This window comes from Ooceraea biroi, chromosome 9 (assembly GCF_003672135.1).
Source record: "Ooceraea biroi isolate clonal line C1 chromosome 9, Obir_v5.4, whole genome shotgun sequence".
NCBI lineage: Eukaryota > Metazoa > Arthropoda > Insecta > Hymenoptera > Formicidae > Ooceraea > Ooceraea biroi.
In genome coordinates, this window is record NC_039514.1 from 13,054,720 (window position 1) to 13,069,732 (window position 15,013).

At 38.9% G+C, this 15,013-nt stretch overlaps 2 protein-coding genes and 1 long non-coding RNA gene across 10 annotated transcripts in view; 2 read left to right on the forward strand and 1 right to left on the reverse strand.

Annotated features, from left to right (window-relative positions):
* Nucleotide 1: 1 nt before the first annotated feature.
* Nucleotides 2-4,362, reverse strand: LOC105277362. 2 transcript variants are annotated; one of them, XR_893600.3, is made up of 3 exons: nucleotides 4,237-4,362; nucleotides 3,305-3,459; nucleotides 2-200 (listed from the first exon to the last, which is right to left on the reverse strand). It is a non-coding gene; the product is annotated as an uncharacterized LOC105277362 (long non-coding RNA). The 2 variants fall into 2 exon arrangements; XR_893599.2 differs by lacking the exon at nucleotides 2-200 and having other exon boundaries at nucleotides 2,889-3,459.
* LOC105277363 (casein kinase I) overlaps nucleotides 4,303-15,013 on the forward strand; it is a 47,628-nt gene continuing 36,917 nt past the window's right edge. For 5 of the 7 annotated variants that reach the window (XR_893601.3, XM_011335662.3, XM_011335656.3 and 2 more), the window contains exons 1-7: nucleotides 5,355-5,430; nucleotides 5,900-6,010; nucleotides 6,575-6,723; nucleotides 7,591-7,787; nucleotides 7,870-8,072; nucleotides 8,203-8,464; nucleotides 9,009-9,157. Coding sequence is in view for 6 of the 7 variants with exons in the window: in XM_011335662.3 (XP_011333964.1) it covers nucleotides 5,355-5,430; nucleotides 5,900-6,010; nucleotides 6,575-6,723; nucleotides 7,591-7,787; nucleotides 7,870-8,072; nucleotides 8,203-8,464; nucleotides 9,009-9,157 (1,147 nt within the window). In the remaining variant the exon portion in view is untranslated. Of the gene's footprint in view, nucleotides 5,431-5,899; nucleotides 6,011-6,574; nucleotides 6,724-7,590; nucleotides 7,788-7,869; nucleotides 8,073-8,202; nucleotides 8,465-9,008; nucleotides 9,158-15,013 lie in introns of all 7 variants that reach the window. The other 2 variants (XM_011335655.3, XM_011335654.3) reach the window with 2 other exon arrangements.
* Nucleotides 9,164-12,506, forward strand: LOC113562594. Its single transcript, XM_026972389.1, has one exon. The coding sequence runs from the start codon at nucleotides 9,367-9,369 to the stop codon at nucleotides 10,897-10,899; it is 1,533 nt and encodes a 510-aa protein (XP_026828190.1). The 5' UTR covers nucleotides 9,164-9,366; the 3' UTR covers nucleotides 10,900-12,506.

Sequence of the window (15,013 nt, forward strand, 5' to 3'; positions counted from 1 at the left end):
CTTCATATCCATCTTTAATTTTTATTCAGAATGTGCACTTTTTCTATCCACCTAAAATTACATGTTAAAAGTTATGCACGTAGAATTATACGCGAAATAAAAAAAAGCCATATTACTTGATCTGCTTTTTGGAACGTTGTTCTTTTTCCATTTTCTTTTGTCCTCCTTTTCTAAGTTCCGTATATAATAACCGTAAATTTCTGAAAGTATTAAATCGTATTTGGTAAAGCTCGTCCAGAAACCTATAGAAGTCTGTATTCAATGCGATAGATCGAGCGTGTTTACCCGCTAAGTGTTTATCGTCCTTTGATTCGACTAGTAGATTTATAGAAAAACTGAAGTATTTACTTGTAACTGAATTGATTCCGTAAACAATAATAATAGTATTGGAGGATAATATTTCAAGTGGTATTCTATCGTAAATTTGATTTTAACATATCGCGTAATTTTAACTCTTAATTTGTTGTGTTGTATTATCACGGTAAACTCTTTTATTAATTAATTTATACAATTAACCAATTTGAAAAAAGTTACATACAGGGTAAGGCACCTAAACCAGGCCACCTGAATATCTCGGCTGTTATTGGTGATAGAAAAAAATGTGTCAGACCAAACTTGCATGGTTTCGAGGGACACATAATTTGTTCTAAATAATTTTTTATTAGGTGGACGCGTGAAACGAGGTCATATGAAGATCAACATCGTTTTTTTAAATGGTATGATATGTTTTTTTACGTACCATCTAGTAGAGCGTTTGAAGATGCGCACATTGATCTACGGGTCAAAATCATTCAAGGTCACTGAAGGCTAAAATTTCTAAGTGCTAGAACTTTTTCATTTTGAGTTTACGGTATTTTCAATAGCAGAGAACTCTAGGCAATATAAAAAATAATTATATCATCAACTCAGAACTTCTCGGAAAAGAAAAAATTTCTAACGGCTAGAACGTTTTCATTTCTGAGTTTACGGTATTTTCAATAGCAGAGAACTCTAGGCAATATAAAAAATAATGATAACAACAACTCAGAACTTCGCGAAAAAAAAATTTCTAACGGCTAGAACGTTTTCATTTCTGAGTTTACGGTATTTTCAATAGCAGAGAACTCTAGGCAATATAAAAAATAATAATATCAACAACTCAGAACTTCTCGGAAAAGAAAAAATTTCTAACGGCTAGAATGTTTTCATTTCTGAGTTTACGGTATTTTCAATAGCAGAGAACTCTAGGCAATATAAAAAATAATTATATCATCAACTCAGAACTTCTCGGAAAAGAAAAAATTTCTAACGGCTAGAACGTTTTCATTTCTGAGTTTACGGTATTTTCAATAGCAGAGAACTCTAGGCAATATAAAAAATAATGATAACAACAACTCAGAACTTCGCGGAAAAGAAAAAATTTCTAACGGCTAGAACGTTTTCATTTCTGAGTTTACGGTATTTTCAATAGCAGAGAACTCTAGGCAATATAAAAAATAATAATATCAACAACTCAGAACTTCTCGGAAAAGAAAAAATTTCTAACGGCTAGAATGTTTTCATTTCTGAGTTTACGGTATTTTCAATAGCAGAGAACTCTAGGCAATATAAAAAATAATGATATCATCAACTCAGAACTTCTCGGAAAAGAAAAAATTTCTAACGGCTAGAACGTTTTCATTTCTGAATTTACGGTATTTTCAATAGCAGAGAACTCTAGGCAATATAAAAAATAATGATATCAACAACTCAGAACTTCGCGGAAAAGAAAAAATTTCTAACAGCTAGAACGTTTTCATTTCTGAGTTTACGGTATTTTCAATAGCAGAGAACTCTAGGCAATATAAAAAATAATGATAACAACAACTCAGAACTTCGCGGAAAAGAAAAAATTTCTAACGGCTAGAACGTTTTCATTTCTGAGTTTACGGTATTTTCAATAGCAGAGAACTCTAGGCAATATAAAAAATAATAATATCAATAACTCAGAACTTCTCGGAAAAGAAAAAATTTCTAACGGCTAGAATGTTTTCATTTCTGAGTTTACGGTATTTTCAATAGCAGAGAACTCTAGGCAATATAAAAAATAATGATATCATCAACTCAGAACTTCTCGGAAAAGAAAAAATTTCTAACGGCTAGAACGTTTTCATTTCTGAGTTTACGGTATTTTCAATAGCAGAGAACTCTAGGCAATATAAAAAATAATGATAACAACAACTCAGAACTTCGCGGAAGAAGAAAAAATTTCTAAGGGCTAGAACTTTTAATTTCTGAGTTTACAGTATTTTTAATAGCAGAGAACTCTAGGCAATATAAAGTAAATTATTTTCCCTTGCAGTTGGCCTTCAGTGATCTTGAATGATTTTGACCCGTAGATCAATGTGCGCATCTTCAAACGCTCTACTAGATGGTACGTAAAAAAACATATCATACTATTTAAAAAAACGAAGTTGACCTTCATATGACCTCTATGCGTCCACCTAATAAAAAACTATCTAAAACAAATTATGTGTCCCTCGAAACCATGCAAGTTTGGTCCGACACATTTTTTTCTATCACCAATAACAGCCGGGATATTCAGGTAGCCTGTTTTAGGTGCCTCACCCTGTATACTGTTGATGATTAAGAAAGACCCACTTGACATAATTAAACGTATATATAAAGATGGATTCTTATTTAATAAATTTTCAACAGTTATCAGAGTTGAAAAGTATTATAATTTAAATTAATTATTATAATTAAATGGCATACGCTCTACACTTGATTTTCATTCAGCATCGTTTGCTATTTTCTCTATTAAATGTAATAGTACGTATATTTTATACTTTGTTACAATAAAAAGTTCTATAGTGCAATTTGAATGTTACTTTCTTTTTCTTAATAATATAAATTTGCAGACAAATAGATATTATGCAATACATTTTATTTATAAATAAAACTATATATTCGTTTTGCGACGATGGGACACATACGATTCACGCAGCGTGAAAGGAATTGAAAAATGACCCAACAGGAAATGTGTAAAGATTTATAATGTCTAGTAACAGTTTATCAAAAACCCATGTAAAAGATCGAAATTGAAATAACTTTCTGCTCGACGGTTTCATTGTGAATATTTATATTTATAGTTTTCTTGTCTGATCAAACTCGTAAACAAAGAATTTCAGATAAAACGCTCCCTTAGTTCCTTGTATGACACGTTGCTACGATAAATTATGAATAAATTTTTCCATTGTTTCGATTTCTCCATCAATTTCTTCTTCCTAGTATCATTTGGATAACAGATGTTTAAAGGTACATCCGATGATCGTAAACAGCTTACCTAAAGATGAATGTCTCGTTGAATATCGGATTTAGGTTCTTTCGATGCACTTTCGTCTGGCACTTCTTATTTCTGTCCGGCAACAGGTATACCTTGATGTACGGATCACTGCTGCCCGTCACATTCTTTATCGGCAACTCGCGTGCTTCCAGAACCTGAGTGCATCAGAAACCGATAAGATCTAACCGAAAAAATGGAGTAATGTAAAACTAATGTATTATGTTTTGCGTGGAAACGAGGATTGGAATAATATCAAATGTTATTTTTATCGTGCACAGTTAAGTTTGCAGGCAGGTGAAGGAAGAACAGTTAATTAAAAAAAGTATTACACAAACCCGAGTATTGCGTAATCATCACGAGCAAACATTTTTCGTAAATAAATATGTTTTGAGAAACATTGTCATAGTTTTATTTAAAAAAAAAATATTTGCGCGTGTGTCACGCGGCGGATGCAGCGTCGGGGAACCGTGACAGTGTCGTGTATTTAAATTGACCTGTCACGAAACACGACCTGTTCTACATAACTGATCTTAAGGGGATGCTGGAGTTGCTAGTGAACTATTTTTTCACTATAGCGATGGTAATTGCAGTTTCGAAAATTCTCTTTATTGCTTGTGCAGAATAAAAAATCCTTTTCCACAAATGAAGCATAGATAGAAAGAAAGCCCGCTCTGCAGGACTTTATATTCAAAATGGAAAAAAGTTAAAAACTTGCATTTGTCTTTTCTAACTTTTTTCCTGTAGAGCGGGCTTTCTTTCTATCTATGCTTCATTTGTGGAAAAGGATTTTTTATTCTGCACAAGCAATAAAGAGAATTTTCGAAACTGCAATTACCATCGCTATAGTGAAAAAATAGTTCACTAGCAACTCCAGCATTCCCTTAATGGACTTGAATCCATCGCGGTTGAGGAATAACTCGATGCAGCATTACCTTCTCCGTGTTACGCGCTAATGTTAGTACAGTCCAGGATACGTGTCCATCACAAGCGCAATTATTGCATTGCAATATTCTGATACCTCGTTATCCTCAGAACCTCGGCACACGGAACGCGGCAACGCGGTGACCAATCACCGTCTAGCTTTTGGGTCTCGAATATTTACTCCACAGAGAGAGCGCCAGCGTCGCCGAGGCAGTAATGGCGGTATGTCAGGAAGAGGGCGCCTGCAGCGCCATGACCGTTCTCACTTCCGTACTGGTCAGTGTCCGGTTTTGCTAGGAGGAACGTGTGCCCGCGCAACGCAAGGTCTGCCATCGCGGTTGGCGGGCGCTCACGGCCGCGCTTCGTTGTTACCAGTCCGCTCAGACGACGCGGCAGATGCCCTGCCGCGTCGCGCGTCCCCATTGGTCGCCGCGCGCGCTGCTCTCGTGCAACCGGATCGACGTTTATCGCAAGATCCGGCCACCCCGCCTGTCCAGCTTCGACGTCGGCGAAGTGCTCGCGCGTGTTGCGTTCACCAAAAAATTTCATCACGACTGGTCAACCGCCCCCCGCGGGGGGGCTAGCCTCACGATACCGTCGTTTCCACCGTCGTTGTCGTCGTCATCGTCGCGCGCCGTTCCAGCAGCGCCTTCGACAACACAACGGCGAAAGCGACAGACGCGAGCGCAGCGCCGCCGCCATCAGCGCGACCGCCATCGCAACGAGGTGCGCTATTCCGTACGCCGCGACACGCACGTAGAAATGCCCGTAGGTACGAGATCGATCGGTTCGAGTTCTCACACGACGAGCATGGAGGTACCGCCGCCGTGCCTGTGAACGAGCGTCGTGTCGCGAGCGAGCATCCAGCCACGCATTTGCCGTCGCGCGGCCGAGCATCGCACCATCACCCTCGCGCTCGCATCAGGTCAGCTGCTGCTGCTGCCGCCGCCTCCGCGCCGCCGCCGCCGTTGCTGTTGCCGTTGCCGCTGATCATTGGTGCGCGTCGCGAGTATCGGTATACACTCGTCTCTCGTCATTATCGTCGTCCGAGCCACCACCGCCGCCGCGTTCGTGATCCACAGTGTGATACTTGAACTTGTGTGGGTTAGCCGTGAGAGCTCGTGATACAATGGAGCTACGCGTTGGTAACAAATACCGGCTTGGGCGGAAAATCGGGAGTGGATCCTTCGGCGACATTTATCTAGGTATGTAAAACCAGCACTCGGCACGGCGCCGAGTTCCTCGGCGCCGAGCTGAGCCGAGTCCGACCACTCGATGCCCATCTCCTCCTCTTCCTTCTCTTTCTCCTTCTTCTCCTCCTTCTCCACCTCACCCTTCCCCTTTCCCCTTGGCGCGCGCTCCCCTTCACTACCCTTCCTCCCTCTCTCGCTCTTGCCCTTCCTCCTTTCATCTTCCGTAAAACATGCACAGCGGATTTCGTGTATTCTACGCACGGGAGCGTGAAAACCGCGCGCGTCAAATCCTACGTGCGCGCACGTTATTCCTTACTTTACTCTCTTTTCCTTCTTGCTCCCATGTTAAACGCCCTGTCTTCCTTTCTTTGTCTTCTTCTGCTTCTCCTCCTTCTCTTATTCCTTGTTTTCTCTTCGTCATATTGTACTGTGTATGTGCATATGTATAAATGTGCTTCTTGAATTTTTCTTTATCCCACAGGTACTAATATTTCTACGGGTGAGGAGGTCGCTATCAAGCTAGAATGCATAAAGACTCGACATCCACAATTGCATATAGAATCCAAGTTTTACAAGATGATGCAAGGAGGTGGTAAGTAGATCAATATTCGTGTGTGAATGTGTTGGTGAAATGTTTATTCCACAGCAAGAGCTATCAGAAGTGTTCTCATTTATTGGACAGCTGATCCAATATCTTCCTCTCTTGTGCACTGTACCGGTGTGACGGGTGGCTCTACGTTTCCTGCGTTTGTTTCTTTTTGCATTTCTCTGCAATTTAAATGTATTTAAAAAAAGAATTGACAACTTGAATGGTATTAGCATTAAAGCTTCAATATAAGTAACTAGCATTTAATTATCGCAACTATCAGTGAAACTTGATAACTTAAAGTATACAAAAAAAGGAAAAAACTGTGTAGAAAGAAATATGAAGGCAAAAAACTGCATAACGATTATTGTATTTTTATAAACGACACTGTAATTAAATAATTTCTGTACTATGATTATTTCATTACTTTCATCAACAAAATAATTTATAATTCTTCTATGTATAATCTTCTAAGTTGTAAGCTTCTAAGTTGTTTAATACCAATTATAATTTGCACATTTCTCTTTTTTTGATTCACATAATGATATGATTCTATTCTTAATATTCTAGTTGGAATACCTACCATAAAATGGTGTGGTTCGGAAGGTGACTATAATGTAATGGTAATGGAATTACTTGGACCATCACTAGAAGACCTATTTAATTTTTGTTCGAGACGTTTTTCATTGAAAACGGTTCTGCTCCTTGCCGATCAATTGGTAAATAAACATAATTTTATTGTAAAAGCTTGTCTTATCTTATTTGTTGGACGTATGAATATGAATGATAAATCAGTAGCCATTCTTTATGTAACGCTCATTAAGTTAAATATGTATTGATGTTAAAGTAACACATCACGTTAATCTTTATATTTTTTTTTATTGCTATTAATCGCTGTGTTGTCAATTTCTCCAGAATTTCAGTTTTGTTATTTTATTATGCATTACAAGACAGAATTCTGGTTTTGTTGTATCCATGGCTACATTCTGAGATAAAAGGCTAAACAGATAACTTCCATCTTATTATTCTCGTTTTGAGAACAACGCGTGTTTATGTAGGGTATTCTCTAAAGAGTGCGAACGCCTTGCTGTGTTCAAAGTTCATGTTGTGATTATATTCAACTATTTATTACTTTATTTTCCAGAGGAGTATGCCAAATTTGTATACTTGCCAAGAATCATTCATATTTCCAACAAATATATTTTTCTTAATAAAAACATTATTTAAAATTTAGATCAAATAACGCAAATCGTTTAATAAAGGCGTTATTGTTATTAATGTTGAATAATAAAAATTTACAGATAAGATATTTTCGAGTGACATTAGTTCATTTTATTTAAAAGTTTGTAAAAGTGTAGACGCAGATGTGCATTTGTTGTAGATTAGAAGAAGTATCTCTATGCTTTAAGAAGGTGAATAGTGTCACCAATAAGTTAACATTATGCAGTACATACAATTATGAAACGTTGAATAAACAGTTTACTTATCTTTGCATACGATCTTAGAAGCATGCAGCATGTGCCTATTACATGAAACGCAAATGTACAGTTATAATAACAGTGCTTTAACTTCTCTCTGTTCCACAGATAAGTAGAACAGATTACATTCACAGCCGCAACTTCATTCATCGTGATATTAAGCCGGACAACTTTCTGATGGGCCTTGGGAAAAAGGGGAACCTCGTCTACATCATAGATTTTGGATTGGCTAAAAAGTATCGTGATGGGCGCACACACAAACATATACCTTATCGAGAAAACAAGAATCTTACAGGAACAGCCAGGTTAGTTACGTACATACATGAAAGTTATACATATATACACACAACTGACGTGTAATGATTCATTCTTTTATCATGATGACAGATACGCGAGTATAAACACACACTTGGGGATTGAACAATCACGGCGGGACGATCTCGAATCTCTTGGCTATGTCCTCATGTACTTCAATAGGGGTAGTCTGCCTTGGCAAGGATTGAAAGCAGCAACAAAGAGACAAAAATACGAGCGTATTTCCGAGAAGAAAATGTCGACACCTGTAGAAGAACTTTGCAAGGGTTATCCCGGTAAGTCTATCTATCTACAGAAGCTATTACACCTGGAATTACGATACAGTACATAAAAGTCTTCGTATGTTCCTATCTATATATTTTGTTTGCACGTAGCGAAGTGAATGTGTTTTATTACTTGTTGCAGTAGAGTTCGCGTCGTATCTAAGGTATTGTCGAGATCTGCGCTTCGAGGAGAGGCCAGATTATTCGCATCTTCGTCAACTCTTCCGGACATTGTTTCATGGCCAAGGCTTCACCTATGATTATGTCTTCGACTGGAACATGCTGAAGTTTGGTAACGCGAGACAACCAACGTTACCCTCGGCGCAACAAGCGCCCATGCATTCACAGCCGTCTAACGCGGCGCTGCCTTCTGGGACCAACAACGATCAGGAACATCGATCAAGGTCAGTTGATTTTACGTGCTTGTTAAAGGATGCCTCCACTTTCTATGAAAGTTCTCAAGCATTAAAAACTAGCGGCCTGTTAGTGATTGCATCTTTACACCATACCGTCTTTTCATGTTTATTAATAGCATGGTCATTTCGTTGCTCGCAAGCGTGCTCTATTTTCGGTATCCGAGCGATGAATCGGGAAACAGCCGCTTCGAGAGCAACGCGAATAATAAGCAGCACAATTTACAGACTGCTTTTTTTATTAATACTTTAGTATTTTATATTAAAATAAATCTCAATGATTTAATGATACGTTGTTTTAGAAATAAATTTAGTAAACTTAGTTTAATAAAATAATTTAAAAAAACCTACAGTTTTTCAGTTTCTGCTTGATCATCTAGCAAACTTGTTCTGTTACAGTACATTTTATTTAGAAAGATAGTTTTATTATACATAGATACTCATATATAATTAACTATGGGGTATATATACAATATATTTTGTCATAATATTTCTTTGATTGCTGGAGTTTGATTTCTGCGACTTATGTTTACAGGCCGTACACACGACAGTGTTTGCCGAACGCGTCTGTAGCGGCGGTGGGGCCGACGCTTGGGCCAAACGCGAGTCTGCGGGCGATCCGGCAGAAACGCGAAATGGAGACTCGTGGCGACCAGGACAATCAGGACAAGAGTGATCTCCAAGGTAAAATACAATTCTACCAACAATTCTGCGCAAGCCAACAGAATTTCGCTATTGCCGAGCGAAAAACGCAACGCAATGTGACAGTCGGACACTCGCAGCAGCCTGCGCCTGGCGGAAACGAGACCGCCGCCACCGTCACCGCGACACGCGTGACAAGTCCATGTCAATTCAGTACATTCAAATCAACTACGCCGGGTAGTAGAAGAGCGATGGCACCGCCATTGCCGTCGCAGACGGATGCGGCGGCCTCTCTAGACCTAGCCGGTCTCAATTTAGGGCGTAACAGTCGCTTAGAGTTAGGCCCGAATCGTACCGCGGAATTGAATCCCGCGGCCACGTCACGCAATTATTATCAGTCGATCAGTAGGACGCGAGAGAGGAGCCCAAACGCGTCCCGTCAGCTCGACAAGCAGAGTTATTTTTTTCATGGGCATAAAACTGAGAAAGACGTAGATCGCGAGGTCGTGATGTTCGAGGATGTTGAGGCAGACGGCTCGAGTTGCACGAGACGGATGGACGACGCGGACGACGCCGCGGCAACTTCTGGCGGCTCGATGAATTGCTTCGGTAGCCCGGACAAAGAGAGGGGCTGCACCGATTACGGTGACGGCGACAAGAAGTTGAAATGTCCCGCATCGGGTGGCACGCGACGGCTCATTATGGCCTATGAGACACGCCGTGATTCGGGAAATGTGGAGTTCCTCGAGAAGGAGGGCGAAATTTTCAAGAAAAGCAGCAGCGAGCTGTTGCAGGAGGCAACGGGAAGCAAGCGTAGAAACTTCTCTTTTCGCAACAAAGAAAAAACGCACAGGAGTCTGGAGTCGCTCGAGAGAAGCGTCGATTTCCCTGCTGCGGATTGCAAGAGCCTAGATCTGCTGCCGGCGGAACGACCAAAAACGTTCTTTCATAGTAAGCAGAGGAGCCTTGATTCGTCACAGAAGTTGACGAAAAAATCTGTCGATTCGTATAAGTCACGCAAGCGACCCAGCTTTTTGCAACGAGTTGGCAGGAGTCTGCATCTTTTACCCAGGGAACGCGAGAAGCGCCAGGATCTTTTGAAACGGGAGGAACAGCCGACTGACAGTCAAATGTATCCTCAAACCGACCAGGAGAAATGCGAGTATTTTTTACAAAGGCATAAGAAAGACGTCGATTTTTTTGAGCAAACGCCAAGCGCGCTGCCCGGTCGCGCTACTCCCGCCAATCTCGGTTCCTTCGACGAAATGGACAATGGTGTTGCGCTCAACTCCACCGCATCATCTCGGGATCATTTCGGGAATGTGCAGCTCGAGGAGAGTACGTTTCGTGTGACGGGAGATCCGAATAGCGTTTCCGAGATGAACGTCGTTGACCAAAATGTCGAATCGTCGATTCAGTCCGATAGTATCACCAATGTCGAACTGATACAATTGCGTCTTTTGGATCCCGTGGCGAGCATTGCTACGCAGGAGACTATGAGCGGCAATAAGGATAGTCTGGAGATTGGATATTCCATTAGTCAACTTGGCAGACTATACTTACAGAATCTGCAACATGTGGGGCGTCCGGACGGTTTGCAATCATTGGAGAACACCATCGACGCGGAGAAATGTGAGCGCTACATAGAGTGGATTACCAGAAACGATTTGGACGCTCTGAGTCATGGCACAAATTCCAGCGATTCTCTGGCGCATGGTAAACCGCAGGGCAATCTGGACATTCTTAAGGGTATCCTCCTCGACATTTTCGTCTGCATTTGTTGAACACACGAAGAGATTTTCTCGAATGATGGCCACATTCTCCTACATCACGTACCGAGTGATCTCTGTTACATGTTCTCGTTCGGCAACCTTACACCAAGATTTCGATGATGATGATGATGATAATAATGGCTCCAGAAATACGGTATTTTTTACGAAAATAGAGCGCATAATTTTTATACTCGCACATTTCTCACAATATACATTTCGCGCGTATTTTCCTACAAATTTTACTACATATTTTCTTACGAATTTTCCTACGGTATTATACAATAACGTTTACAACGGGTCGTGTGTGTATATATATATATATATGTATATATATATATATAAACATATATTTTTTCTATACCGTCGAATACTCTTCACGCGAACTTGCCACATTGAAATCTTGGCCATTCACAAACAAACAACACGCAATATCGCCTTAAGTCGCAAATAAGAACGAAATCAATTAGGTCGGATTGTAACCGCCGACGTAAAGGGCCAATACGATTTTTCTTAGCACGCATATATAATGTACGTGTAGGCATATGTTAGTTTTGATATTCTTGTATATCGCGGCCTCAGGATCGATGCGCTTATTAAACCCTTTAGGAGCACGTCGCGCGATTTCGATGTCGCGTGCTCTTGCCGCGCGTGATAACAGCAGACGAGATTGGTGTTTTGTTTCGCCTTTATTGTTTTATCCACTATGATAGCGATTTTGATAAGCAATCCACATACCAAATTGCAGTAATTAACATATATTATGCAACCACGTGTGTATATAAAATACATTTATTGGATAGCTACAGGCGCAAACTGTAATGACGAAATATGATCATGAAAACGAACGAGGAAGGAGATAAGAACATCTATTTATATATATATATATATATATATATATATATATATATACTTGATCTCTTTTATATAAGGGTCTTAAAATTACTTTTTGATTGTCAGGATCATGTGCACCGGAAAAAGGGTGTTTTTATATAGTTGATTTATTTTATAGCATTCGTTGTTGCACATAACTTTTTTTCTTTTTTTTTGATGAATATGTTACAAGCAGATTTTATTAGTAAATGATGTCTCTCTATGTGTTTTATTCTTTTCGAATCAGGTACTCTCAGCTTTTACTATCTGATACAATTATTTGAATTTTGGGAAGATAGTATAGTAAAGAACTGAAAGCGAAAATAATAACATTAAGGATACATGGCTTTAACAATTTCTCATAATTTATTTATTTCCATTTTGGAGATCTTTAAGATTGTGTTTAGACTGACCGAAAGTTGATAGACTGATAACATTTATTGTAAAATATTTCGAAACTTGTTCGCAGCACCGTAGATGTTCATCTTTGTATCGTAGTATTTTATTTCTTCGCTCTCTAAATCAATTTTATCATTCAACAGCATCAAAACGCAGAATAATTGATACGTGAAATTATCTTTCGCATTCGTTCTAATTGCAAAAAGATGATGAAATCATTTATATTTTGCAACATATCGTGCAATCCCTATACAAATTGAAATTCATAATCATGTTATCTGTCATAGAATCTACGATGCTGTACGATCAAGTAACAAAATTTATGCTAATACATTTTACAGTTCCTTTCATTTTACAAGTTCAGATTTTAGTTTACGCTCTTCCCTTCATTTTATATATTTATAAGGATAATGGTAAAGTTAGAGATTTTTTAATGAGCTGACGTTCCGCCGACTGATCTTATACCGTTACTTTTTCTCAGATCGTACGAGAGTCATATAGAGAAACCAAATGTCTGTCAGCTAACATTCGCATCGTACGTTGAAAATAGAAATCAATATGATATATGCGACTACTTTTCTCAGTGGTTTCATATGTACACATATAGTCTCACTACGTGAGCCAGAGAGTGAGAGAGAGAGAGAGTGAAAAATATTCTATACAAAGACTGTTAATTATTCTTACATTACTTAATTAGCTCTATGAATGTCGTTTGAATACGATTCTCCAAAGCTCACGCGACGGCGACTGATTTATTGTATTCAAAATTGGATCTACGATTTCGTCGCTAATCAGCCGTGAGACAAATTCGACGGATGATGTGTTAAGTGACTTTCTCAAAGTCGCAGCGCGAGAGATTATCACTTATCCTTTGTCCCGATCGCGTTGTTAATTGTATAATTAGCATTAAAAAAACGAATGTTGTGTTCCTTTATTTTAGTCATTGACATTCTCATCATTTAATCGATTATTAGCCCGCAAACCGCTTGTCAAACCTCGACGAACGTGCTTTACTGGCGATTTAATTATGTGTTCGCATTAGTCTCCAGATAACGACGTTCTAGTGAAATGGAAGAAGTAGTTCGACGGATGACGAATCGATGGCCTTTCGCGATTCAACAGCTCGAACTTTTTTTCTCTCTTTCGTTGAATTGAATGTCACATGTGCTACGAGGAGGAGAATCTAGTAGAGATGTGGAAAAGTTACCAAAGCTTTTTTAGATAGAGAGAATCGAAGTCAAGTTTACTTATTCGCGATCTTTATAATCGCGAGGGGGTATCTCGCTTTTTATTAGGCGAAACGATTGAACGAAACTTGTCGTTATTGATATCTCAACGATGACACTGCCAACTTCTTCCTACGCACTAGATCACCACGGGCATCGTCTTCATCGTCTATTCTCTCCGTTTTCTCTCACTCGTCTACGGAGTCTTCATATCGTGTATTTATCTGTAATCAGCCTGTTTTTTTAATGATACTGATGGTGGTGATGATGATGATGATAATGATGATGATGATGATGATGATGATGGTAATAATGATGATAATGATGATAATGATGATGAAGAGAAAGTAGCAAATAAATGTTTTTCCATTCAAGGACTGGTCTCTTTTTATTTATCTCACCACACGACATTGTCGATTATCCTTGTCAAAATTATTTCTCACTTGGCTTGAATGGAAAAACCCAAGCGTAAGTGGTCTTAGAGGCCTTTCTCGAAATACGTCGGCGAAATCGAAGGCGGAGAAAGTCTATACGTTTTTGGCGTATTTTTGGATTCCGTTGCATCATCTTTCTTCACGAGAACGGGTCATCGTCACATTTTTTATTTAATTTTTCTAAACATATATATTCGATTTTCTGTCTTTTTTTCATTCTAATTATTAATTTTTCCATTTCAATTGCCAAGAGTGAAAGACTATCCGTCCCGGGTCGCCCGATTGATGTCGAGTCATTTCTGGGCGACATTCCTGCAGCATGAATGTGTTCATAATCGACGTATCAACCTGACGAGTATATCCTACGTACGATTCGATCTTTGAGGCGTCGCATTGTTTCGTTTATTATCATTTATATTATGTTAATAGTTAAGAAGCGATTATAAAATTTAGCACTGGAAATAGTCTCTTGAGCAGAATAACGCGATGTTTCAATATTTGAATTTGTATAACAATTGAACGAGAGACATTGCTCAAGTATAGTAATACGAAACGAAAGCGAGAGAAAAAGTTATAGAATTATTATTTTGCATTAAGCCAAGAAAGTTGTTGAAATGTTTCATCAGTATATTAAATATGTTATGATCTTTCTTCTTCAATTTTTTACAATTTTTTTCAATTAAGAAAGCTCATGTTTCTCCAAAATATTATTTTGAATATTTAAGTTTGTATCTATCACTATCATTATTGTGAAAGAAATTGCTGTAATTAGCGAGAAAACAGCCTCTGTTTTTGCACATAGATAGAGAAAAGTTGCTCATTTTCATTTGACAATTCAGATCAGATAGATTGATCGAGCAATAATATTTCGTGAGACGACCTCCTCGTAGTAGTCCTAGTTGCAGGTTGACGTATGGTGGGTATAATACACATACATACTGTGATCATTGAAAACGTGTGCTTTGCAATGCAACGAGTGCTCTTCTCTGTCTACGACTGTTTCTCCTACCTCTTGTCTTCCGCCTCGGCGAGCTACTTGCACGATTGAATGTACTGACCAAAATGTTACCAACGAATTTATCAGAGAGCCGAGTGTTGGAATTTCCTTTTCCTTTTTTTTTCTTTTGAAGAACTGTTTTGAACGGACGTTGCTATATCTCTATGACTGCTTTTGGATTTGTGTACAGACTTTGGAAT